This window comes from Lactuca serriola, chromosome 6 (assembly GCF_051521515.1).
Source record: "Lactuca serriola cultivar US96UC23 chromosome 6, Lser_US96UC23_V15, whole genome shotgun sequence".
NCBI classification, from domain to species: domain Eukaryota; kingdom Viridiplantae; phylum Streptophyta; class Magnoliopsida; order Asterales; family Asteraceae; genus Lactuca; species Lactuca serriola.
In genome coordinates, this window is record NC_136413.1 from 190,969,020 (window position 1) to 190,993,983 (window position 24,964).

Sequence of the window (24,964 nt, forward strand, 5' to 3'; positions counted from 1 at the left end):
CCATCCCGAGCTCTTCCCTTTGCTTGCGGAAGTACCTGAAACCAAAACTGAAACTGTAAGCACAAAGCTTAGTGAGCTCCCCCCAAACTACCACATACTATAAAATAACATATAAAGCACATACTGGGCCTTGCCCACTGCATCGGACTAAAGTCCGGAAACTAACCAGGGCCTTGCCCTCTGCATCGGACCGAAGCCCGAAAATTGCATCAGACCGAAGTCCGGAATTAACTGGGACCTTGTCCCCTGCGTCGGATCGAAGTCCGGAACTAACTGCATCGGACCGGAGTCCGGAACTGACTAGGACCTTGTCCCCTGCATCGGACCAAAGCCTGGAACTGACTGAACATAGCATAGTATAAACACATATCAACTAGTATAAACACATATACTACATACTGCATCGGACCGAAGTCCGGAACACATAACACAAGGACATGCTTGAATCGCAAGGACATCAAACAATCTAACTACTACATCAGACCGAGGTCCGGAACTACCGCTAACTAAACGGTCCGACATTATGGCCGTAGACCCGTTCCTACTGGAAGGAAACTCACCTCGTAGTGTTGGCTGCTGGGATGCTAACTCTAAAAGTGGATGACTGCTGCTCCCCGACTGTCCGGCTACAAATCCCAAAAACACTAGATCTGTTACTTGTAAATGCTCTCAGGGTAAAATGATTATTTTACCCCTAGTCAAAGTCAACTCCCAGTTGACCAGACTCGCTGAGTCAAGGCGCAGGCTCGCTGAGTCCCTTCTTTACTAACTCTGACTTTAACTCACCGAGTCCCTTTCCCACTCACTGACTCACCCTGAACTCACAAGTCGAAGGAAAACGGGGACTCGGGACTCGACTCTTCGAGTCCGAAGAACAACTCGCCGAGTCTTGTCGTGCAGATTCCATACAATCGAATTCTAAACCATTCTAGAGCATCTAACTTGTAGATCTGAGCCCCTGGAACCATTTGAACACGTAAAGTTGCTAACTTTACGTGTAACTAAGAAGGAATGAAGATATTTCACTCAAACACTACTTTTCTCGAGAAAACTCATCCGACTCGCCGAGTTGTTCAAACAACTCGTCGAGTCTAAGGCAATCTTCATCGGACTCGCTGAGTTGCTCATCCAACTCGTCGAGTCCACGGCTATCTTCATATGACTCGCCGAGTCAAACTTGCGACTCGCCGAGTTCATTCAGTCCCTTTTCCATACAGACCTGATTTGAGCCATGCAGCGGCTCCAAATCACAGATCCAAACTTCTAGGGCATTCTTATCACGTAAAGTTGCAAACTTTACGTGCATGCATGGATTTAAGGCTTCAAATGTCAAAACTAAGCTCTTAATGGGGTTCTAAGCTCAAGAGGGACCTCAATCACGATCATGACTAAAACTTTACACTTCTAGAATGCAATGAGGGTCCAGATCTGCAGTTTCCATAAAAAAAGAAGTTCATATCTCAAGTTTGAATCATAAGAGGCTCCAAAGAAGGCATAACAAGCATAACGGAGGTTGTAATGGAGGACTACACAAGGTCATAACTTCATTACCTGAATGAAAAACAGATGTAAGCTAACTCCTGGATCTTCCTTCTCTTCTATGGACCTTTTTTCCTTCACAAAGCTTCCAAGCTATTACAAACACACTCAAACTCAACAATGGGGGCTATGGTTTACATGGGAAATGTCCTGAGAGTGATAGAGGCGAGGTTGGGGGTGTATAAGTGTGTTTAAATAGAGTGCAAACCCTTAAAATTAAGGCTTCATCCAGACAGGCGGACTCGCCGAGTCCCAGCGTATGGACTCGTCGAGTAGCCAGCTTAAATCGCGTGATCATCCCGTCTCTACTCGACGAGTCGGGCTACAGACTCGTCGAGTACCCCTCAAGAAAAGAAAATACTTTATTTAAATCACATACCAGAAATGGGGCGTTACACTTTTCCTGTCAATTACATGTCGAGGTATATGCATGCTCCAACACAATTGCATTAGTGATATCTTTGATGAACGCTTGAGTACTTAGAGCATCCATAATGGTGAGTTTAATAGGAGAGTTGAATGAGATGGCGAATCTATGTGTCATTCAATGGATGAAATTATATCATTGTGAGATGTCACCTTAGCATTCAATGAATTTGAAGTTTAATGGTCATTGAACTCTTCAATGGAAAAAAGAAAAGTTTTTAATTCTTAATTATTACTATAAATTACATTTTATAACATTCTATTGAACTTTGTACAGTTCAATGTATTGTAGAAAAAAATGATAAAGTTGTATGGATTGTAGAAAGATGATGTGACAATCCATCAAACCCTATGAAATTTAATGTATTGTGGATGTCATTAAAAGGTATAATTCACCTTGAGATCTTTCTTAAACAAAGTACTCCACTCTTTCACCACCTTAATCTAACCATATATGGCGGTCAATCAACAATATCATATGTATTACAACTCAAATTCAACATTATTTTACACGGCTACTACATTTTGTGATAATTACATGGCATATCTATGTTCCAATCTCGACTACTACTCTCATGAAACATCTAGCACTCACTTTGTTCAAGAAAAAGTTATAGATGATCCTTGAGTGCATTGCACATAAGCTCTATGATCAAATTGTTGATGTTCTTATAACCAAACCATTGGCTTGCAACTTGTTTCTCCATTTATGCTATAAGATCGTAGTCTCCTATTGACCTTCCATCTTATGGGGGTGTTAAGGATAAGGATAAACCTTATCCTTAGTCAATAGTTTGTTTTCAAATACCAATTACAATTCGTATTTCTCTTTATCTATAGTATTCCACTATGGTTAGATTAAATTCATTAAATGTCACATTTCACCTCATTCAACCGTTTCATTATTTTAAGCGGTAAATATGCTCTTATTAAACTTGGTTGCACGTGTTAGTTCAATTTTCTCCGGAGAAATCGTCTACATAAAAGGTGAGCTCCAGCTTAATTACTTGAGCCATCAAAACATTTTCTTGAAGACTTGAATTGAATGAAACGTCTTGATACTTATGTTTATAAGGATATTTTCAAATAGGCATCATTTCTTTAAAAAAAAAAAAAAAATACCCCACATGATACCATGATATTCAACTTAAAAAGCAAGAACAAAGTAGATTAATCAAAAAGGTGAAGGAGCCAGTTCCGTGAGACTCATCTGAGAACCACCGAAATGAGGCAACCAACAAGGAAGGTAATGGTATGTCTGCATGTAAGAACAATACCTAGGCTTTGCAAAGAATGCCGCACACTCCCATACTGGCCTCTGAGATGGGAGCCCAGGGATGCAGTTCTTCCTCACGTCAAGCACCCCTTTCTTCATCAACCCTCTGCAAATCGGACCTACTTGAATGAAATAGTTATCAGACAACGACAGGTTAGCCAGACTACTCATGGCACAAACCACTTCCGGCACCATCCCATACAACAAGTTCCCAGCGAAGTTAAGCACTTCTGCTTTCTTCAAACACCCTAACGAAAATGGTAATGGACCTGTTAAAAGGTTGTTCCCAGCGTCAAAAACCACGGTTTCTTTCAAGAAACCGAGCTCATAAGGGAGGCATCCACTCAGCATGTTGTTTAATAGCAAAACCTCTGATAAACCCGACAAGTATCTGGCGATGGTACGAGGAATTGGTCCATAGAATTTGTTGTTGGCTAAGGTGAGGTATAGAATATGTGAGTTTCCGAGAACTTCAGCCAGTTTCTGAATGAAATTATTGTTGTTCACAAACAAGATGTCCAAGTCTTTTGTGAAGAGTTGAGGTGGGATCGAACCTGTAAAGAGATTAAACCGGATATCAAGAAACGATAAGCTGTTCATACCTAGTATCGAGTTTGGAAAAGATCCAGAAAATAAGTTGTTGCTGATGTCGAGTTCGTACAGGTAAGGAAGCTTAGCTATGTTTGGAGAGATGGAGCCTGAAAAGAAGTTAGAGTTAGCATGAAAGAGCGCAAGGTCGGGTAGTTGGTCGAGGAAACCATCTAGACTTGGGGCTGTGAGTTGGAATCCATTGAAGTCGATGGATGCAAGAGTGATGGCAGTTTTGTTGTCTGGTGGGTTGTCACAGTAAAACCCTCTGTAACTACATATATCTGACCCGACCCAAGATCCGGTGATGTTAAGGGGGTCGGAGGAGATGGTGTTCTTGAAGCTTTGTATCAACGGGTAGACAACAGAGAGTCTTTGATCAATGAACGTTAGTCCATCGAGTTCATCTTTGATTACTTTGACAGGGTTTCCAATGATAGAAGTTATTCCTCCATGAACTATATCGACTCCAAAAGCCACGACAACAACGATCTTGAAAATGAAATTAACAATCATCGGCATTTTATTGGTGAGTTTTCTTCGAGCTCAAATGTAAGAACCAGAGAAATGTTAATGGATTTGATCAAAGTAGCCATTAAATATTACTCATTCTCAAGGGACCACTAATCTTTCTTTAAGGTTCGCAGTCGTCTGGATTATGGAATGGAATTATGTTTTACATTAGTCATGAAAAGACCCCATGTTTATGGCCATGTAGGATACCCAAACTTGAATGAGAAAGGATGAACAACATGGTAGGTCAGGTCCCACAAATTAATTAACCTTTTGACACGTTTTTTTAAAATCTTACACTGTTTTTCATACCGATAATTCAACTAAAAACAAACAAACGAACAAAAAGTAGCATAAAAGGTTCTCAATTAGTCAATTTATTGCTATGTACAGTATAATACTAGTTAGAATATTAAAGATGAATGAAAGATTAATTGGTTGGTGTTGTTGGTCTTCCACTTAGAAAAGGAAAGATGAAGAAGGAGAAGGCAGTGGAATGCTTTTGATTCAAAGGTGTTGATGATTGGTTAATACTTTTATTTGTTAATGTACTCCACCAATGACATGACATGGCAATTGGTGCATTCACATGACGCCCACTTCATGTCATGCCTCACTTGACAAAGTATCCAGAAATAACAATGTTTAATATAAGGGCTATTCGTTAAAAGAAAAAAAATAGGAATCGTTTTTATGAATATCCAGAAATAACTACGCATTTCATTAAAAAAATCGTCGAAATGCCTTTAAATTTGCACGAACATTTCATTTGCCATTTACGCTCCGATTCAAGACCTTATCTGGTTATCTCTACCGGAATACAACGACGAATGACGAATCTAGTATTTAAATTCACAAATATCCAGTTTAAATGAGGTAAAAATAATAAATAGATCAATTTTTTTTTATCGGATTGGTATGTGAGTGACACCATCTAAGCCAAGTATTTCATTAACTATAGATCAGTTCTTATATACTTTGAGAAAGGAATTTATTGTTCATTATTTCCATTTGATTTTTTATAATTATGCAATGAATAACTTGTATCATTTTTTTTCTAATAAAAGTATTAAAATTATACCTAAAATATATCATAATCGTCACAAACTCATACTCATTAATAATTGTCAATATTGCATATTAACCACAATTGTGGTTGATATTGTCAAAGCAACTACTTTTCTTTGGTTCAAACACATGAACAGCCATGGAGGTCTAAATTAATTGGACTTATTCGAGCATTTATCCTTTTAGACCATGCGGTATGGGCCAAACGAGAAGAAACGGTGATGACGTGGCACGCCTCAACGGCGTCGTGATGGGGGAACACCGCCCCCCTTATTTTGTTTTTGCTCGTCGAGGTTGAATCTCGTTGCCGTCGTGACTGGATGTAACGAATGAAATTTAAACGTTTTCAAATGTTTAAATGACAAAGGTTTAAAAAAAATTAACTATTAAAAAAAACCATTTACCCTATAAATACCTACAATTTTATAAAAAATTTCACACTTTCTCTTCTCATTTCTACATAGTTTCAATTATCTTCAAAAAAAATATAGACCCTTTCGACTCGTCCGATGATTCAGATGACGATATTTTCTTTAGAATGATGTATCATTATTACACTACAGACTTGCTACAACCAGACCCAGCCCCGCTACTAACAAGACGTGCGATGTTAAACAGAAATCGCGAGGAAGGACACAAACTTCTATATCGCGATTACTCTGCGGATAATTGTGTATACGAGGCGAAAGACTTCAAAAGAAGATTTCGTTTGAGTAGGGATGTGTTCTTACGAATCGTCAACGCCTTGGAAAGCCGGTATCGCTTCTTTACTATACTTTTATACAAAATAAATAAAAATGTACTACATGTTTCTTTAATTTTACAACATATGCAATATATTTTTAAACTATAGTTAATTTATGTTTAGGTACGAATTTTGTCAATTAAGATATGATGCTAGAGGTAGACGAGGGTTTACAACATTGCAGAAATGTGTTGTGGTCATTCGTTTGATGGCTATGGGGGAGTCACCCGACACCATGGATGACTATATGAGAATGTCTGAAAGAACCGCAAGGGAGAGTTTGTATACATTGTCAAGGGGTGTTGTTGAAACATTTGGAGACGTGTATTTGCGGAAACCTTCGTTGCATGATTTGCAAGAATTGTATGCGGCGCATGAAGAACGCCATGGGTTTCCCGGAATTATCGGAAGCATTGATTGCACACATTGGAAATGAAAAAAATTATCCGGTAGCATGGAAAGAGCAATACGCAAGTGGTTATCACGGATCACCTTCGTTGGTTTTAGAGGCTGTTGCTTCTCAAGATTTATGGATTTGGCATGCATTTTTTGGGGTTGCGGGTTCCAACAACGACATCAACGTTCTTGATCAGTCGCCAATATTCGACGATCTTTTGAATGGAAAAGCCTCGGATGCTCCTTTCACGGTAAATGGAAACGAATACAAATATGGGCATTACCTTACAGATAGAATATATCCTCAGTATTCCACATTCGTAAAGGCATTCCGCCACCTGGTTGAAGAACAAGACAATTTTTTAAGAGAAGACAAGAAGGAGCACGTAAAGATGTGGAACGTGCTTTTGGAGCGCTGAAGCGGAGCCCATACACGTTTAGTTTCAACTAGGAACAACAGATTATTTGCATCGCGTTGTTGACATGCAGGACGCAAATAAACACAAACAACTTCGAGAGGACTTAACATATTATATCTTCTATGGTAACAATAACGATAACGAATAGTGTTGTATTTTTTTTTTTTTTTTTTTTTTGAATTTGGATGTTATTTTTTTTTTTTTTTTTTGTTTTTGGATGTTATGTGTAATTTAATCTCTATGTTAATTTTAATCTTTAAAAATCATTATATGTTATTTATTATTTTTAAACATTATGTTTTATTTATTATGTTATATTTAAAAAATATTTGTCTAAATTAGAAAAAAATCGAAAAAAATAAAAAATAAATTATAAAATAGAAAAAAAAAAGTTGGTGTCATAAAAAGATACAACATGGTGACCATTTCCCCACTTTGTGTTATAACACCATTGATGATGTGGTATCAAAATGGTGTTAGATCTAATTGCCCATACCTATTGCTCTTAACTAACATGTATTTTTGAATTTTGTTGTTTCCTCTTTGTTGTTTGTAACTCTTTACTCGCCTGGAGACTTGCTATGTGTAGTCTATTTTTAATATATCATTAGATGGTTTCAAAAAAAAAACAATATACAAACATTAAGAAAGTATACTATATTAATAACTAAACAAATAATATATTATATTAATAAACAAACAAATAATTAACACTGTTTTTAATTTTTTTTATTAAAGTTATAAATATGACTATAATTAAAATAAATCATAAAATTAAATCAGGTTATATTAAAAAAAAAAAAAAAAAAGATGGAAACCGGAAATATGAGAAAATATAATTTGACAGTTATATATTTCCATACACAGGGTGCATGTTGAGTTATATGAATTTAATGAGTACAAACTTTATAATTCATTGTATCACTTTGAGCATCCACCAAAGGGCCAATGACCTAGCGGTATCGAGTGACCATCTCATATGAGAGGTCTGGGGTTCAAGTCTCGACGGAGACATAGGTGGTTATTTAGAAGTAGATTAATTAGTTTGACGTTTCAAAAAAAATCACTTTGAACATATATATATATATATATATATATATATATATATATATATATATATATATATATATATGGTTAGGTTATTTTGTTTTCACTATCTATTGTGTGCATGTATGATTGATTCTGGACCAATCATTTTAATTATTTTAAGAAAGTAATTAGTGCATATTACATGTTGAATGCACACAATAGATAGTGAAAACATTTGAACCTAACTCTCTCTCTCTCTCTCTCTCTCTCTCTATATATATATATATATATATATATATATATATATATATATATATATATATATATATATGTTTGTTATGATTTTGTGCAGGAGGATATATTGTGAACAATTTGTATAACTATTGGATTGGATTAATAATGTGGTCAAGATATGTACACGCGGGTTATATTTGACCTATATTATTGATCAAATAATCCGAATTGACTTTTCAAAGATATAAATAGGATATTTGTGTAAGGATTGAAGGTTACTGGGACTTTAGCATGAATATCTTCTTCTTTTTCTTATCTTTAGGGTTCTCTGTTCATAGTGTTCTTCTTTTGTTATTAATCATTCTTTCATGAAGAGTGTGGATTAGTTGAGTGATTTGTAGTGAGGTCTTTTGTAGAGAGAAGAGTGTTTATGTAGAGAGGTTTGATTTGTAAGTAATCCTGAAAACCTGGTTCTTAATGAAATAAGAAATGTTGATGTTGTATGTTTGTTGTGTTTGAGTTTCTTTTGTTGGTATCAAAGCCGAGTAACGGTGTTTGTGATCAGTTCTTGTCTAGATTGGTATAGGGTTTCTCGTCTAGGTCAAGTTAGGGTTTCAGATTATTTTTGTAGATCGGGTCAGAGTTTTAGGTCTATTATCTGGATCTGATTCTGGTCTTCGTTTTTTTCCTGGGGTTTTTTGGATCTGTTATCAGATCTATTATCAGGACTATAATTTTTTTCCTGATCTGTGGTGGATCTTGAAGAAAGTGGTGATCATCAACCTAGTTGTTCTCTTGTCACTTCTTAAGAGTAAACGTTTATGGTAGTAGTAAACGTTTAGGGTTAATTTGTATTAATCCTAACGGCCAACGCTATCACAACGGTCAACGTTAAGATTGTGCAAACAAGGTTCTAAAATCGGGTTGGTTTTGGCATTTGAATGCCCTTTATGATTTTCAGTGGTGATTATGTATTACAGAACTCATCGGAACTACTTTGCTGCTTGCTGAGCGTATTAATTGTGGATCACTGTAAGTTTCGCACACTTCTTTTGTTTTCTTTTTAGTGTTGTTCTTGATAGATCAGTTAACATCTGATCATTTGTTTTGCTTCCTTCACATCTGTAAACTAGATTGCTTTAGCCTTCTGTGTGCTATAATTCTTGTCTAGTCTATAGAAACTATTATGGAGGTGTGTGTTTTGAGTGTTGGCTTTCTGATTTATCTATTTTTTTGATTGGTTATTGTTGTAATCATGTCTGATACACCACCTGAAACATCTAATAAAAATGATGTTGTTGATTTTGATGATCCACTATATTTGCATCCTTCAGATCATTCTGTGACAACTATTATAAGTTTTAAACTTCTTGGTACTGAGAATTTTAGAGTTTGGAAGAGTTGTATGACTAGGGCTCTTAAAGCCAGAAATAAACAAGGGTTTATTGAAGGAACTAAATTGAAGGATAATAAGGATATTGTTAAATCTTTAAAATGGGATAGAGTTAATGCTATTGTATGTTCCTGGATACATAACTCTCTTTCTGAATCTATTTACATTGGACATGCTTGTTCTGAGTATGCTTTGGATGTTTGGAATGAACTTTGTGAAACTTATTATAAGGTTGATGGTTCTGTTGTTTTTAATATTCAATAACAGATTAATAATCTCACTCAAGGTAGTTTGTCAGTATCAAATTATTTTAATAAGCTAGATGGTCTCTGGAAAGAATTTGATGGGTTAATTAAGTGTCTTGACTGCACTTGTGAAGCTGCTACTCATACTAAAAGTCATTCAAAACTCATGAAACTTATGCAGTTTCTCAATGGTCTTGATGAATCTTTTAACCAAGTTAAAAGTCATATTCTTTTGATGGAACCATTGACTGATGTTAAAACTGCTTTTTCCATTGTGTCTAGAGAAGAGTCTAATCAGGAACATGGGAATATTTCTGTTTTCTCTAATAAAAGTCAAAATTCTTCTACCTTTGCTAGTAAAATTGTTGATAATAAAAAGTTTAAAGGTAGAAACCAGAACTTAATCTGCAAAAATTGTTGAATTAAAGGTCATACAATTGAAAAATGTTATAAGTTAATTAGATATCCTAAGGATTATAAACCCTGGTTTGAGTTTAATAAGTCATCTACTTCTACTGTGTCTGGTACTGCTTCACATGTTAGTGAAAGTATTAATGCTTCTGATAAGTCTGATCATTGTTTGTTAATAGATGATCAATGTACAAAGTTAATGTCACTTCTTCAAGAGAAAGAGTTATCAGAAGGAGTACCTGCTAATGCTAATATGGCAGGTATGACTTGTAATAATGTTCTTTTTAATAAAAGAAAATGGATTGTTGATTCAGGGGCAAGTCAACATATGATTGCATTTGAATCATAACTTTTTGATGTGGTCGATGTCTCCAAACTTAATGTAAGAGTTGATCATCCTAATGGTTCAACTGCTAAAATAGATAAGATTGGAAACATTAATCTTTCTGATTCTATTATGTTGTCTGATGTCTTTGTTATTCTGATTTTCATGTCAATCTGTTGTCTGTTCACAAAATTTGTAAAGAAAATAAGTGCAAGGTTGTTTTTGATGAAAATAATTGTTTGATTCAGGATTCACTATCAATGGAGACTGTGAAGACTGGTAAAGAATTTGGAGGCCTTTATTATTTGGAAAATCAAGTCTTAGGTAGGTCAAATACAGTAATTAATACTCATATATATTTTGTATCAAAATTAACATGACATAATAGAATGGGACATCCAAATGATAAATCTCTAAATGTTTTAAAACCTTTTTTAAAATTTGATGATGGGTTAGTTATGCCATGTGATGTTTTCCATAAGGCTAAACCGTCACACCCCGAAACCGAAGGCGGAAACGTTCCGGGGCGGAGGACGTCATGAAGTATCGCAACCAATGTACATAGTAAGCATAGTAAACACAAAACATTACATTACATAGATTCATTACATTTGTTTGAAAGTACAATAATGCAAGTTTTGTAGATACATAAGATTAAACAAAAGTAAGATGTAACTTCCATATGCTCCGTCTTCTGCAAAAGAACGCGAGATACCTGTCTAAGGAGAACCTGAGAATACAAGCAATTTAAAAATCAGCATAAAGCTGGTGAGTTCATAAGTGTTTTGTTTTCTGAAAATGAACATGTTTCCTTTAGTTTTCTGAAAAGTTGATATCCAAGAAAATCCTGTATTTTCTTATAAAGACAGTTTAGTTAAAGTTCTGATTTTCCGTTACAACAGTGTATAGTTTAATACATAAAACTATATATTGAAAACTACTGGGAATACCATCCAGTACAACAGTAGATATTTTTAATACATAAAAATATTGATTGAAAACCATGGGAATACCATCCCGTACTAGATATAAGATAGTTTTAATACACAAAAACTATAGATTGAAATCCATGGGATTACCGTCCCGTACTAGATGTAAAAACCATGGGAATACCATCCCGCACTAGATATAAGATAGTTTTAATACACAAAAACTATAGATTGAAAGTCATGGGATTACAGTCCCATACTAGATGTAAAAACCATGGGAATACTATCCCGTACTAGATATGAAGACCATGGGAATACCATCCCGTACTAGATGTAAAGACCATGGGAATACCATCCCGTACTAGATATAAGTTCTATAGATCAAAGATAGATATGAAAATAAAATCCGTGAATAAACTTATATTAATACGTATTGTGAGTCGGGTAACCATGCTAATACGAAACCGAGACCTCCTTGACGTTCATCAGATGTCGGACGATATCCAGAATTTGTCACCCCAGGCGTTCCCGCCTAACTGTAGCTAGTAGTTTAGGTGTGGGATTGTCAGTCCCGAATAGATCTATTCACAAATTCCACGCTCTCCCTCCAGGAGACTCTAGTTACACTTCCGGGGAGGATTTACTGATAACCCAAAAGGGTTTAATAAAGACGAATCTCACAAGCTAGTATTAAATTATTCACGGTGTTCTCAGATGTTATCAAACATACTAATCATTTTGAAACATAATACAGTGAAAACAGTTAAATACAATGGAATTATCTGGCAATATACTTTAAATTAAACAGAGATAAACTGAATCAGACATAGTTTATCTATTAACTTTACATAAATCTGTGCTCGTAAAACAAGAACTAAAGATCCCAAATTATTCCCATAATAATTTGATTGATTTGATTGTTTCCTTTACTGTAATTGAAATCCATGTATTTATATTAAAATAAACATCCCTTATGCTCCGCATAGTACATAAGGGGTAAAGATATCTAAAAGTTAGCTAGATATTTATAGAAGTATCAGTTTTAGGTTTTGAAAACATTTATAATTTGCTTGTATTCCCCACCTGAAAACATTGAAAAACACGAAAAAGGCGTAGGGGTATGAACTCACCAGACGAGAGATGTGCCGGTTGGATGCTAATTGTCAGTTCAGGGATTGAAACACGCGAGGTTCCTATGTAATATGAAGAGATACATAATTTGTATCTAATTAGACCTTGGTCTATTAATTAATTAAGAATAAACACTTCTAGACGCGAAAACACTTCAATTCAAGTGTTTGGAGTGACCCGGGTCGCATCTACGGACGTATAGGGCATAGATAATGAGTTTGCTCTTCAAGAGTAAACTCCTTAGGGAGTTTACGGCCCTAAGACCATGTCCACATGAGTTCACGTCCGTGAACTCATGGATGATGGGTTTTAAGGTGTTCAAGGGTCAAACATCACTTGGGGAATGTTGCTAGGATTTAATCTAAGGCATAGGAAGGAATTAAACCACCAAAGGAACCATCAAAGGGAGTTTACGACCCTAAAATAGGAGTTTACGACCGTAAGCTCCTATACCTTACTTCTCTTAATGATTTGGTGGCCTTAGATCAATCACATGTGGTTCAAAATAATTTTACAAGCCTTGGAATGGATTTATGGCATTATTTGGCTAATGTATAGGAGTTTACGGCCCATGAACCCATTCTTGGGGGGGTTTACGGTCGTGAACTCCCTATGGAGTGGTTTCTATCAATTTTAAGGTCCCTAACTCGATTGTGGTTGCTTCTAGACTTTATTCCAAGGCTCTTGAGGTGTTTAAGGGGCATCTTAACACCCTAGAATGAGTTTACTCCCCATGAATTGGTGTTTACGGTCCAAGCATGTGCTTCGGCCGTAAACTCTCATTTACCCTCTAAATGATGAGTTCTAGGTGTTCCAAGTCCATTCCATTAAGTCCTTATGTCATTTCTAAGCTCCATAAGTGGTTTGAGAGGGTTTTAAGGCTCAAAAACCCATCTTATATGTGTTCACAGCCCATGAGTGTTCCAGGGCCGTAAACACATGTTTATGGTCCTAAATCATAGATTAAACACGAATTTGAAGGTTGAAGAGGTTATACAATGAGTTAGGATAGTTACCTTAATGATTTGAGGCTTGAATTGGATGATTTTTGGACCAAGAATTGAGTTGTAGAGAGAGAGTAGTGAGAGAGGGTGCAAAAGCTTCAAATGGAAGCCTTTTGAACTTTATATATGGTTCAAGTTTTGGACACGGTGGAATTCTACCCGATACTGACGTTATACGATGCTTTTGGTCGCACCCGATTAAGTTGCTGTAACTCGATATGGTTGTAACTAAAAATTTTCCAATTATTAAATTGGGGCATTATCATGAGTTTCTAATGTGTTTGGACACCCATTAAGTCATAATAGAAGTCCCAGAATTAATGATTTATTTAATAACGTAAACGGAAATAATTCAAAAACGACGAATTTATTAATGGAACGGGTTATAATAACGGAATGAACTTCGGGTTGTCACATAAACAAACTAGGGAACCTTTCCCTCTGAATGAGAACAAGTTCTTTAGTTTAGGAGAGCTTGTTCACTTAGATGTTTGGGGTCCCTATAAAGTTGTTGCTATTGGTGGTTTTAGGTTTTTTCTTACAATTGTGGATGATTTTACTAGAGGTATATGGGTTTTTTTGATGAAGTCTAAAGAAGAGGTGTTTAGTTGTTTCCATGAGTTTGTTATGTTATTAGAAAATCAGTTTAATGTTAATCTAAAGATTATTTGATCTGATAATGGAACAGAGTTTGTTAATCTAAAGATGAAAAGTTATCTTGAATCTAAAGGTGTTATTCATCAGACTTCTTGTGTTCACACTCCACAACAAAATGGAGTGGTGGAACGAAAGCATAGACATTTATTGAATGTTGCAAGGTCTTTATTATTTCAAGCTGGTTTGCCTAAAAATTCTGGGGTGATTCTATTTTTACTGTTGTGTTTTTAATAAATAGAACCCCATCTTCTGTTCTAAATGGAAAAACACCTTTTGAACTAGTCTATAAGTATGTTCCAGTTTATGATAAAATTCGTGTTTGGTTGTTTAGCTTTTGCTACTAAGTTAAACATTACTGATAAATTTTTTGAACGTTCTGAGAAATGTGTCCTTATTGGTTATTCTAATGTTAAAAAAGGTTACAAATAGTTTACTCTTGATAATGGTTATTGTTTTTTTTTCCATGGATGTGAAAGTTTATGAGACTGTTTTTCCTTTTAAGTTGGCTTCTAAATCAAATGAAATTTCTCATTTTTTTAGACAACTTTTTTGAATAATAAGGATCCCTGGGATCCGTTTTCCAATGATAAACTTTTATTTTCTGAAAATTTTGATGATAATCAAAATAGTGGAGATTATAATAGTAATAGTCAGGATGGTGATACAGTTGTTAATCAACCTTCGGGTGCAACTGATTTAGGTATTGATGGTAGCTCTAGTTTAGATGCAACTATATCTCATCAGGAAGGTACTCTTGGTTGTGAAACTTCTGGGTCGCAACCTGAGACTGTTACATTGGATCCCACTAATTGTTCTGAGGAAAATCTTAATAATGATAATTCTGTTTCTGATTCTCAGTTAATAGGAGTTAGAAAATCTACTCGTGAGTCCAGACTTCCTCAAAAGTTTAATGATTTTGTTATAGAAGGAAAGTATAAATATGGAATCGAAAGGTCTGTTAATTATTCCTTTCTTAGTTTTGATAACAAACGTTTTGCAACAAATTTAAACAAATCAGTAGAACCACAATCTTATTATCAAGCATCCTTGGATCCTAACTGGGTAAATGCTATAAATGAAGAAATTGAAGCTTTGTATAGAAATAATACTTGGGAAATTTGTGATTTACCTGCTGATAGAAAACTCATTGGTTGTAAATGGGTGTATATAATCAAGTATAAATCTAATGGTGAAATAGAAAGGTTTAAGGCAAGGCTTGTTGCTAAAGGTTATAACCAAAGGGAAGGAATAGATTTTGATGAAACTTTTTCACCTGTTGCAAAAATGGTTTCAATCAAGATTGTTTTTTGGTTATAATGATAAGAATAGTAACAAAGTATGTAAGTTACCAAAGTCTCTATATGGGCTAGAACAAACACCTAGAAAATGGAATGAAAATTTGTGTGGTTTTTTACTTGAGTTTGGATTTGTTCAAAGTATGAATGATTTTTCACTGTTTGTTAAAATGGCTAATGGTACTACTATTATATTACTTGTATATGTTATTGATATAATTTTAAGTGGTAGTTGTGATAAAGAGATTAATAAGGTTAAAAGTTTTTTAAAATCCAAGTTTTTAATCAAAGATTTAGGAAAATTAAAGTTTTTATTATGAATTGAAGTTATAGATATTGATAAAGGAGTATGTTTGTGTCAAAGGAAATATTGTATGGAGTTATTACATGAATTTGGTATGTTAAGCTGTAAACCAGTTAAAACTCCTTTGGATTGTAATGTTGTAATTAAAGGAGAAGACATTGATAATAATGATGTGCTTATCCAAAATGTTGTTCTTTATCAGAAGTAAAAAGCTCCTATCTTGACCCTTCCTTCGTGAGATCTTAGTTTAGGGAGGTTTTGAGGGTTTTCTCCCATCCATACTTGACAATGAGTTATTTGAGCATATCATGGGGTTGAAACCTCAGATCTGGACTATAGAAGGAATTGAGAGACCAAATATCCGAGCTTTATTGAGCTAGAGTCTAGCTTTTGTGCATCTAACCCTTGTTGGAGTTTGTATTGGCATTATGGGTCTAATATGCCATGCATGAACGTAAAGCTTTTAGCTTTACCTGACATTCGAGCCTTGGGAGGCTAGATCTAGAGTTTGGGGTTGTAGATATGACTTAAAACTGTTAGGGTGCAAAGTCATGATTGGATGTAATGTTTCAGGCTTTCCTCTTTGTATGTGTAAATGGGTTGAGTCTTTTCCTATAAATAGAAAGTGAGTGACTCCCATTATGTAAGAGTCCATTTTGGAGTGTTAGACTAGAGAGAGAAATTGTATACAAACCCATTTTGTATAATCTTTCTAGATCTAATAAGAGCTTACAAAGATTTATTTACTCCTTGTGTTCTTGAATTTGTATGATGAATCACTAGATCTTTCTAATTCCGCACATGCCGTCAGAATCAACACAACTACAATTGGTATCAGAGCGGGTGTTCTTGATTTCATCAAGAATTGATCCTTGATGGCGATTTTTGATTTGGTGATTCTTCATGTTCTTATGGATCTTCGTGATTAGAGTGTTTTTGTGTTCTTGAAGTCGAATTTTTCCTTAATTTGATCCATAATTCGACTTTCTCTCTCTAGAATACTTGTTTGTACCACTTTCTCTCACTAGAATTTGGTTCATATTCACTTTCTCTCTCTAGAGATCTCCTTGATTTACACTTTCTCTCTCTAGAAAACTCAAGTTCATAACATTTGATTCAAAAGAAAAGAAGCAATTATGGAGCAATGGTTGGTTCAGAATGAAAGTTTTATATACGTATACACTTCTTTTGAATGCATTCTTTATCAATTGACTGTTGGATCGCAAAGTGAAGATGCACTTATGTCAAATGGAGAAAGGGATAGAAAGGGAGATTTCATTGGTTATCCAATTTATCAAAACAAAGATTTGTTTGATCGATTGATTACAACATATCAAGAAAGACGAAGAAATAAGAGGAATGGTGAAGTCATAAAAGGAATTCCTCTTGCTAATTCTAAACCGGGAAGAAATAGACTTGAATATTATGCAAATTGTCATGAAGCTCAAGAACATGTTCTTGATGATGTTCATCGTGTTCATGATGTTCAAGGAAAAGAAGTTCAAAACAATGGAGTTCAATGTGATGTTCTTGATGTTCAAGAAAAAGGAGTTCAAGTTGATTTTCAAGATGACAAAAGTTTTTTGCTCGATTGGAGTTCAAACCGATGATATTTTGTGTTCTTGTGATTCATTTGAAGGAATGATTCCTTATCGGAAGCCGGTGATTCAAGAAATTCACAAATATCAAACTCCAAAAGATTTGATTCAAACTCAAAATGTTCATGTTGTTGAAAGTGAGTTTGTTCATGAAGTCAAGTCTTCAAGATGTAAAAAGATGAGAAAGAAAAAGAAGAAGAAGATGAATCGGAAGAATAAGCGGGTTTACTCACAAAAATCGTCATATGTTGTGAAGCCAAAATCCGTGAAGCAAATTTGGGTTCCAAAGCAACAATCTCCAAAGATTGCATTGAATTTGAAGTCAAAACCCAAAAGTGTTGGTGGTTCTTTTGAAGATGTTCTTGGTTTGATGAAGAACACGAAGAACACGAAGAACGAGTTGTACATCTCGCATGGTGGGTGGTACAATGTTCGATTTGGAGATTTTCTCATTCCGACAAAAGAACCAAGATCTTCCAAATTTGATTCGTTCGTTGAAAACGAAACTCGATTCGTCAAAAAGGTATCTCAAATTCTCAAATGGATTCCAAAACATCCATGATTTCGATTCGTGCTTTGCGTTTTTCAATTTTGATCAATTTGCCTCATTGGATCAAATCCGTTTCAACCCCGTTAATTGATCCAATTATTTTTCTCTAGATCAAAACCAAATTAAACTCATTTTTGTTTAATTTCACTGTTCATAGAACTCAATTAAATCGAAATCTTTTGAGCCCAAAATTGATATCACAACTGTTCATCAAGCACGATTTAGCCCAAAACCTTTTAAGTTTGTCACCGTTCATCTTTGGCCCAATCTTTTTCTCTAAGCTGGTCACAAATCCGAATTCTTATAATTTTTTCTCGTTGATCGACTTCTAGACTCTTCGGTTCTTAATCAAGATAGACGTTGATTAACTCTTAAATCGAAACTGAATCTTGATTGATGTCGTGAAGACGAACTTTGGAATGTTATCAATCTGGGATGCTCTTGTACTCAGGATCTTCAACAGATGAATTTGTTTCATCTGTTTTGATTTCAATTGAATGGGAAGAGATATCGGAATGAATGTTGAAATCAATTGATTCATGACGATTTTGAGTAAGGTTCGATTGAAGATAATCAATTTTTGGTTCCTGTAATGAAATCGAAGGTTCTTGATAATAAAGAACGATTGGAGAAAACAAAGAACGAAGGATCGACAATCGATTAGGGTCTAAGTCGATTTTGGATATTTGGAAATTGATTTGGGAGTCAAACCTTGAGGATAGATTCGATTTTGATAGCAGATGGGTTCGTTATTGATAGCTTCATTTGTTTTTGGAATCGATTGAAGTTGAAGTCGACTGATATGATTTGGATATTGTAATCAAATTCGATTTCAAAATTTCGACTGATTTTTGATGTTGAAATCGAAATTGGTGTTAAAATCGAATGGTTATGTGAATCGAGTTCGCATATTTGGCTTGAATGATAACGAAGAAATTGGGAGTGATCTTGGTTTCGACTAGAATGATGGTTGTAAATTGATAGCAGACAACGAGATTGTTGGGTTTGCATATTAGCTGTAGATTGATTTTGTTAAATCAGTTAATTTGGAGTCGATTGTGAATCAAAGGATCGATTATGCAAAGTAACAGCTTTGAATCGATGGTTTGCGAATGTTTCAGGTTGAAATTGATGATTTAGGAATCGAGTTGCTGTAATGAAAAAATTAAGTTTGCATATTGATCTTGTTTGGCTTCGCATTGCCATGTTTGTTCAATTCGCATTTGTGTGAATGGAATTCGCATTTGGTTAATTGGGGATAAAAATGCGAAGGAGATAATGATTCACATTCATGAAATTTTCTTATACATCGTTCGCATTCATGATTCACAAATGTGCGAAGGGTCAAAATGCGAAATCAAAAAGTAAGGAACGTGCGAAGTCTTTTACAGTATAATGTGAATTGGGGAAGAAGAAAGAAAAGATTTTCAGTTTACACCCCTGATCTTTTCACAAAATGACAAAATTGACCCAACTTCGCAAAATGGGTAATATAAGCTGAAAAATTGCAGAATTTTCAGTTTTGGTCCATGCAGTTTGTGCGAATTTACGCTTTATGCCCGGTTTCACAAATGGGCTAGAGTTTCGCATATTTGACTGTTTTTGGCGCAACGAGTCCCTGCAAGTTTCAGAAAGTGATAGTTTCTACCCGGATTTTGAAAAATCTTGCAACTTTCACCCAAAAAGTCAAAAAATTTCATACATTGGAAATTTTTTTGTGGCTTTTTCGTGATTGTTTTTCTGTGCAAGATTTTTGGTGATTCATTTTTGGTACACATCAAGGGGGAGTATCATGAAGACTATTCCTCGGACGCTTCTCATCCTTAGTGGGTTTTATAATCAATTTTTGATTATAAAAAGGGGGAGAATGATGGGTATTCAAAGCTTCTCGGGTTTGTCGAATATTCATTTGCGGATTTGAAGACCGGTGTTACTTCGAGGGGGAGTTTGGTCTTGATCGCGCTAGCTCGTTGGAGATTAAAGTCGGACATCCAATCCTAACTTTGAGGGGGAGAATGTCAGGGTGAAAAGTCATGCTTGGATGTAATGTTTTAGGCTTTCCTCTTTGTATGTGTAAATGGGTTGAGTCTTTTCCTATAAATAGGAAGTGAGTGACTCCCATTATGTAAGAGTCCATTTTGGAGTGTTAGACTAGAGAGAGAAATTGTATACAAACCCATTTTGTATAATCTTTCTAGATCTAATAAGAGCTTACAAAGATTTATTTACTCCTTGTGTTCTTGAATTTGTATGATGAATCACTAGATCTTTCTAATTCCGCACATGCCATCATAATCAACACCACTACAAAAACGAGTGAATGAGGAAATAGATTGAATGGACTCGCCGAGTCAATGAGCTGACTCGACGAGTCGGCTAGGGTTTTCCCTGATGTGTCTGGAAATGGGTAACTCGACGAGTTGACGAGACAACTCGACGAGTTAAGTTGGGTTTTTGCGAAATTTCAGAGGAATCGAGGGGACTCGACGAGTCACATAGATGCACTCGGCGAGTTGGGTCAACATGGACTGTTAACTCGAGTGTTGACTTCTGTTGATTTTAGGGTTTGGTCAAGACAGAGTTATGGGGACCGTGGAGGGGTAAAATGATCTTTTACCCATTCTAAGAGTTTGAGAGAGAAAAAAACTTAGTTTATTTAGAGTCGTGATTTAAGTGTTAATTAGAGATAATTATTCTATGTGTCAGGCGGAGGCTAGTTCGAGATTCGTGTATGAGGTTATTTGCTTACTTGTTTGCGAGGTGAGTCTTCTCACTATAATTACCTAGAGTGGTAATCTTTCTGTGAGCGGAGGGTATTATGTGCTTATATTGAGTATTGTGATATCCTGTATTATGTCTTTGTGATTTATGATGTGTATTATCCTGAGCTTACTGAGTTAGGACCAGAGGGTCCACCCGAGTTGTGGGACTGGAGGGTCCCACTGAGACACATTGACTGGAGGGTCTTATTTGGGTATATCCATGAGAGGCTAATGAGATATGTGTGGTATTTTGGGGAACTCACTAAGCTTCATGTTTACCGTGTTATGTGTTATGTGTTTCAGGTACTTGTCAGGATCACGGGAAGGCACCGACTTGATTGTACACACACGAGTTGGAGATATGTTTTGGAGGATCCTGGATTGTGTTTTAAACAATTTATGAACATGTGTTTTGATAACTTGATATTTTGGGGGGTGATATGTGCATAATTAGTTAATTATTTAGCATACATTTTTTATTCATTTTCAACTAATTATGTGTATAATGTGGACAAAAGGTACTTAATACTGTTTAAATTTTGTTTTCAGTCCAAAAGACATGCTTGGGAGTGAAAGGGAACAAGGGGAAGCAATTAGAGACCAAAGAATGAAGATTGAGGGACAAAAGCTTTCCTACTCGGCGAGTACACGAGCCTACTCAGCGAGTCCATTAGAATATTCCAGAAGATAAGTCATGACTCCCGATTTGAGACGGATAACTAGAACCTACTCGGCGAGTTGGGTCTGCTACTCGTCGAGTACACCCTGTTTTGAGATAGCTATAAAAACCGAGCCTTTATCCGATGGGACTACTTTCCTGACGTTTTTTTTTAGATTCATCTGCGATTGGAGAACCTTGGAAGGCGCTGAGGAACTCTAATCTTCAATCTCTTGAAGAATCAAGGCAACTAGGTTAATCATTCCACTTAGCTTTAGGAATTAAGTATGTTTAGCTTAGTTAAACCTGTTTTTGTGTTTTTTTTTACTGCAACTATGAGCTAAATACGTTTTTGTTTCTGTTTGGGGAATACCAAGTAACTCCTATGGTTTAATTCTTAGCTTTTGATTGATTGTTTATTGGTGATTTATTAAATTAAGTTTGTTAAAGAACCTTATGCATTAATCACAACTATTTTCTGTTAATTGGAAGACAATTAAGCTGCATGAACATCTCTTAGTTGTTAACCTCATATGTCTATGTGAACACTTAATCATATGCTTAGGAATAATGAATATGAAACTAAGATTAACAAGATAATGGGTAGATTAATGTGTGAGCTTGTTTGAGAAACCAACAAACAAGAGGTTAATTGAACCACTAATTTGATTAACCACTACAAATCTTATTTAATCCAAATCATTAATCTAGGGAATTAATTAGTTTAAACACTTGATCACCGCTTGAATTAATTGACTGTCTAAGGGTTAGGAGTAATGAACATGAACCTAACCACTATAGTTGGTAGCCAATAACAATTAATCTATCATAAATTCAAAATAACCATAGGAGTGAATTGGTTGAACCTAAATAGAAACATCTTTATCAAATTTGGTGAATTAGTTGTTTGCTTTAGTTACTTAGTTAATTAAGTGTTTTTATGGTGTGTTTAAGTTTCTAGTCTTGCAAAACTAGAGAAAAAACCTTTTTACTTTCATTATTTGCTTAGTTAAAATTAGCTATTAGTTTAATTTTCCCGTTCCCTGAGATCGACACCCTATTTATCCAACTATACCACTAAAAGACAGGTTCACTGCCTTTGTGTGCTAAATTTATCAATAAAAAGTAGGAATAAAACAAGTGCATTTTACACACATCAAAATACCCCACACTTGACTTTTGTTTGCCCCCAAGCAAAACTGAATTTTAAACATATTAGAATCACATATGACAACTCCAATCTAACCTAGCCATTATGCCAAGACCGCAACGCATGTATTTGTGTCTGAAATTGTCCTAAGTACCCCCCATACTCCAAATATTCACAATCCTCATAAACATTCGCCCACTCACCCCAAACTATTCTCATTTTATGCATCCCTCCGAATCCATCCGTAGAAAACCTCTTACCCTCAAGGTATTTTTAGTTGAGCAACCCAAGCATACATAATCTAGAATTACAATTTATGGTACCACTATGGAGCTTTTTTGAATTCTTCACTTCCTTGATAATTTGATCTTTGATCTCTTTGAATTCACCACTTTGTTGTTTGATTTTTGGTATCTTCAACTTTTTGAATTTCTTGGAATTTTGATCTTTTGATCTTCACTTTATTTGCTCCAAAATTCTTCAAACTTTTCTTGCAATTCTCTTTTTTTTTTTACATGTACCTCTCTTTTTTCACTCAAAAACCTACATGCTTAAGCAGGGGCGCTCAACCTCAACCTTTATTGGCTAACGATAATAATTTTCCTGGATACATTTCAGGTTTAGGCTGCTAAACATATTGCATCCCTCAGGCTGAGCGGGGTCGTGTTTTTGTCCCATGATTTCACTGGAATAAGGAAGCCACAAATGCACTAGAACGTGTATAGGCTTAACTAAACATTTGGGTTTTCATGCAATTATCAACACAATTCTAACATGAAATCCTAATTTGCTTTTACCAAAATTTTCTAAATTAAGTCCTAAGTAATATTTTTGGTATGCAATAATTTTTTAAAATTAGCCTAAATTAAGATTCTAAATTTTCTAATATGTGACCAACCCCCTACCCCACACTTATTTTATGCAATGCCCTCATTGCATATTATGCAAAAAAATAAAAATGCAAATATAGAGAGAATTGGAACAAACTCCCCTGGGGTAGCAGTCGATAGGTTGATACTCTTCTCTTCAGCTCCATCTTCACTTGACTTTAGCCATGGGAACAGCTCATCCATGTCTTGGGTGTCATGCGTCTCGTGTGGTTGACAGCTCGAAAATTTCACGGAACAAGCTTCTTAGAAAAATCCCCAGTAACAATTTCTTTACAAAAAGTGGATAAATGTTGCAGTGAAAGTGCTTAAAACAGCTCTTGAAATCGAAAATTGCAAGTCTACTCGGCGAGTAGGGACGTGTACTCGGCGAGTATCTCTTGACTTGGAACTATATCGTGTAATATCTCATGTACTCGCCGAGTAGAATTTGTGCACTCGACGAGTAGGCGATGTATTGCCAAAACTGATCCAGCTCATGTTCCTTTTGACTCAGGTTTTGAAATTGGAAATTTCACTAACCCTCACTCTAAATCCTTCAGCAGCAACACTCTCCATTACTCTCGACTCTAACGGACTCAATCCTAAGGACAAAACTTTGTACTTTTCTTGAACATCTCTCATTCCTTACTTGACCCTCAACAATTTAGTATGCTTCCTAATCTTCCATCCCTGAAAAATAAACAACTAAAAGTGAAAGTAATAACCATCCCAACAAAAATAAAAATCATCCAAGTTTTATCATTTGTTCAAAACATAACATCATAAAAACACAAAAAATAAGTAAAGTCTTCAGTCTTCTTCTTCTTCTTCTTCTTCTTCCATATCGGCTCCTCCCGCGCCACTTCCTCCTTCTTCATTTCTTCTCCTCATTCTCTCGTCCCAACTCATAATGTATGGATACCCGGGTCCGGGTCTTGGGGCAATGTTCATCTGTTGGAAGAGGTATTCAAACGATTGATTATTATAATTAACCCCGCGTCCAATATCATCAAAGTAGCGCCGGTACTCCACTTGGTTCCACCCATCGTTGTCCTCTTCCACCGGAATAACTGATGGGTCTTCTTGCACCCGCTCGCTACGTTGTCGTACCCGCCTTCCCGGCTCATCGGGGATTGCCGACTCGTCTGCATGTGGAATGGAAAATGAATCACCAAACTTCTCAACGATCCGTGCCCTCCTGTATAATGCAGTGTTGAATGGTGGAGGGTGAATGACCGTGAGTGCCCTAGCTTGTTGCAAATCTAGGACCCCAAACGACCTGGCCAGCCTAGTAACAAACATGCCTCCATTGATTTTGGAGTAAACTTTTTCCTTAACCGCCCCTTCAGCAAGAAATTTGGCAATGCAATAGGGGAGATTGCAGAAAGCGTCGGGAGTAATAATACTCCATAGATAGAAGATATCAAGGGTTGGGACCTTGGCCCAATCC

At 35.7% G+C, this 24,964-nt stretch overlaps 3 protein-coding genes across 3 annotated transcripts; 2 read left to right on the forward strand and 1 right to left on the reverse strand.

Annotated features, from left to right (window-relative positions):
* Positions 1 to 3,006: 3,006 nt before the first annotated feature.
* LOC145057628 (uncharacterized protein At4g06744-like) lies at positions 3,007 to 4,474 on the reverse strand. The gene has a single exon (XM_079005498.1). The coding sequence runs from the start codon at positions 4,349 to 4,351 to the stop codon at positions 3,140 to 3,142; it is 1,212 nt and encodes a 403-aa protein (XP_078861624.1). The 5' UTR covers positions 4,352 to 4,474; the 3' UTR covers positions 3,007 to 3,139.
* A 2,055-nt stretch (positions 4,475 to 6,529) lies between these two features.
* LOC145060507 (uncharacterized) lies at positions 6,530 to 6,970 on the forward strand. Its single transcript, XM_079008157.1, has one exon. It carries the CDS (start codon positions 6,530 to 6,532, stop codon positions 6,968 to 6,970), a length of 441 nt encoding a protein of 146 aa, XP_078864283.1.
* A 2,518-nt stretch (positions 6,971 to 9,488) lies between these two features.
* On the forward strand, positions 9,489 to 15,645 carry LOC145060508 (uncharacterized). Its single transcript, XM_079008158.1, has 6 exons — positions 9,489 to 9,749; positions 9,894 to 10,257; positions 10,462 to 10,542; positions 14,360 to 14,509; positions 14,660 to 14,736; positions 14,869 to 15,645. Exons 1-6 carry the CDS (start codon positions 9,489 to 9,491, stop codon positions 15,643 to 15,645), a joined length of 1,710 nt encoding a protein of 569 aa, XP_078864284.1.
* Positions 15,646 to 24,964: the final 9,319 nt, after the last annotated feature.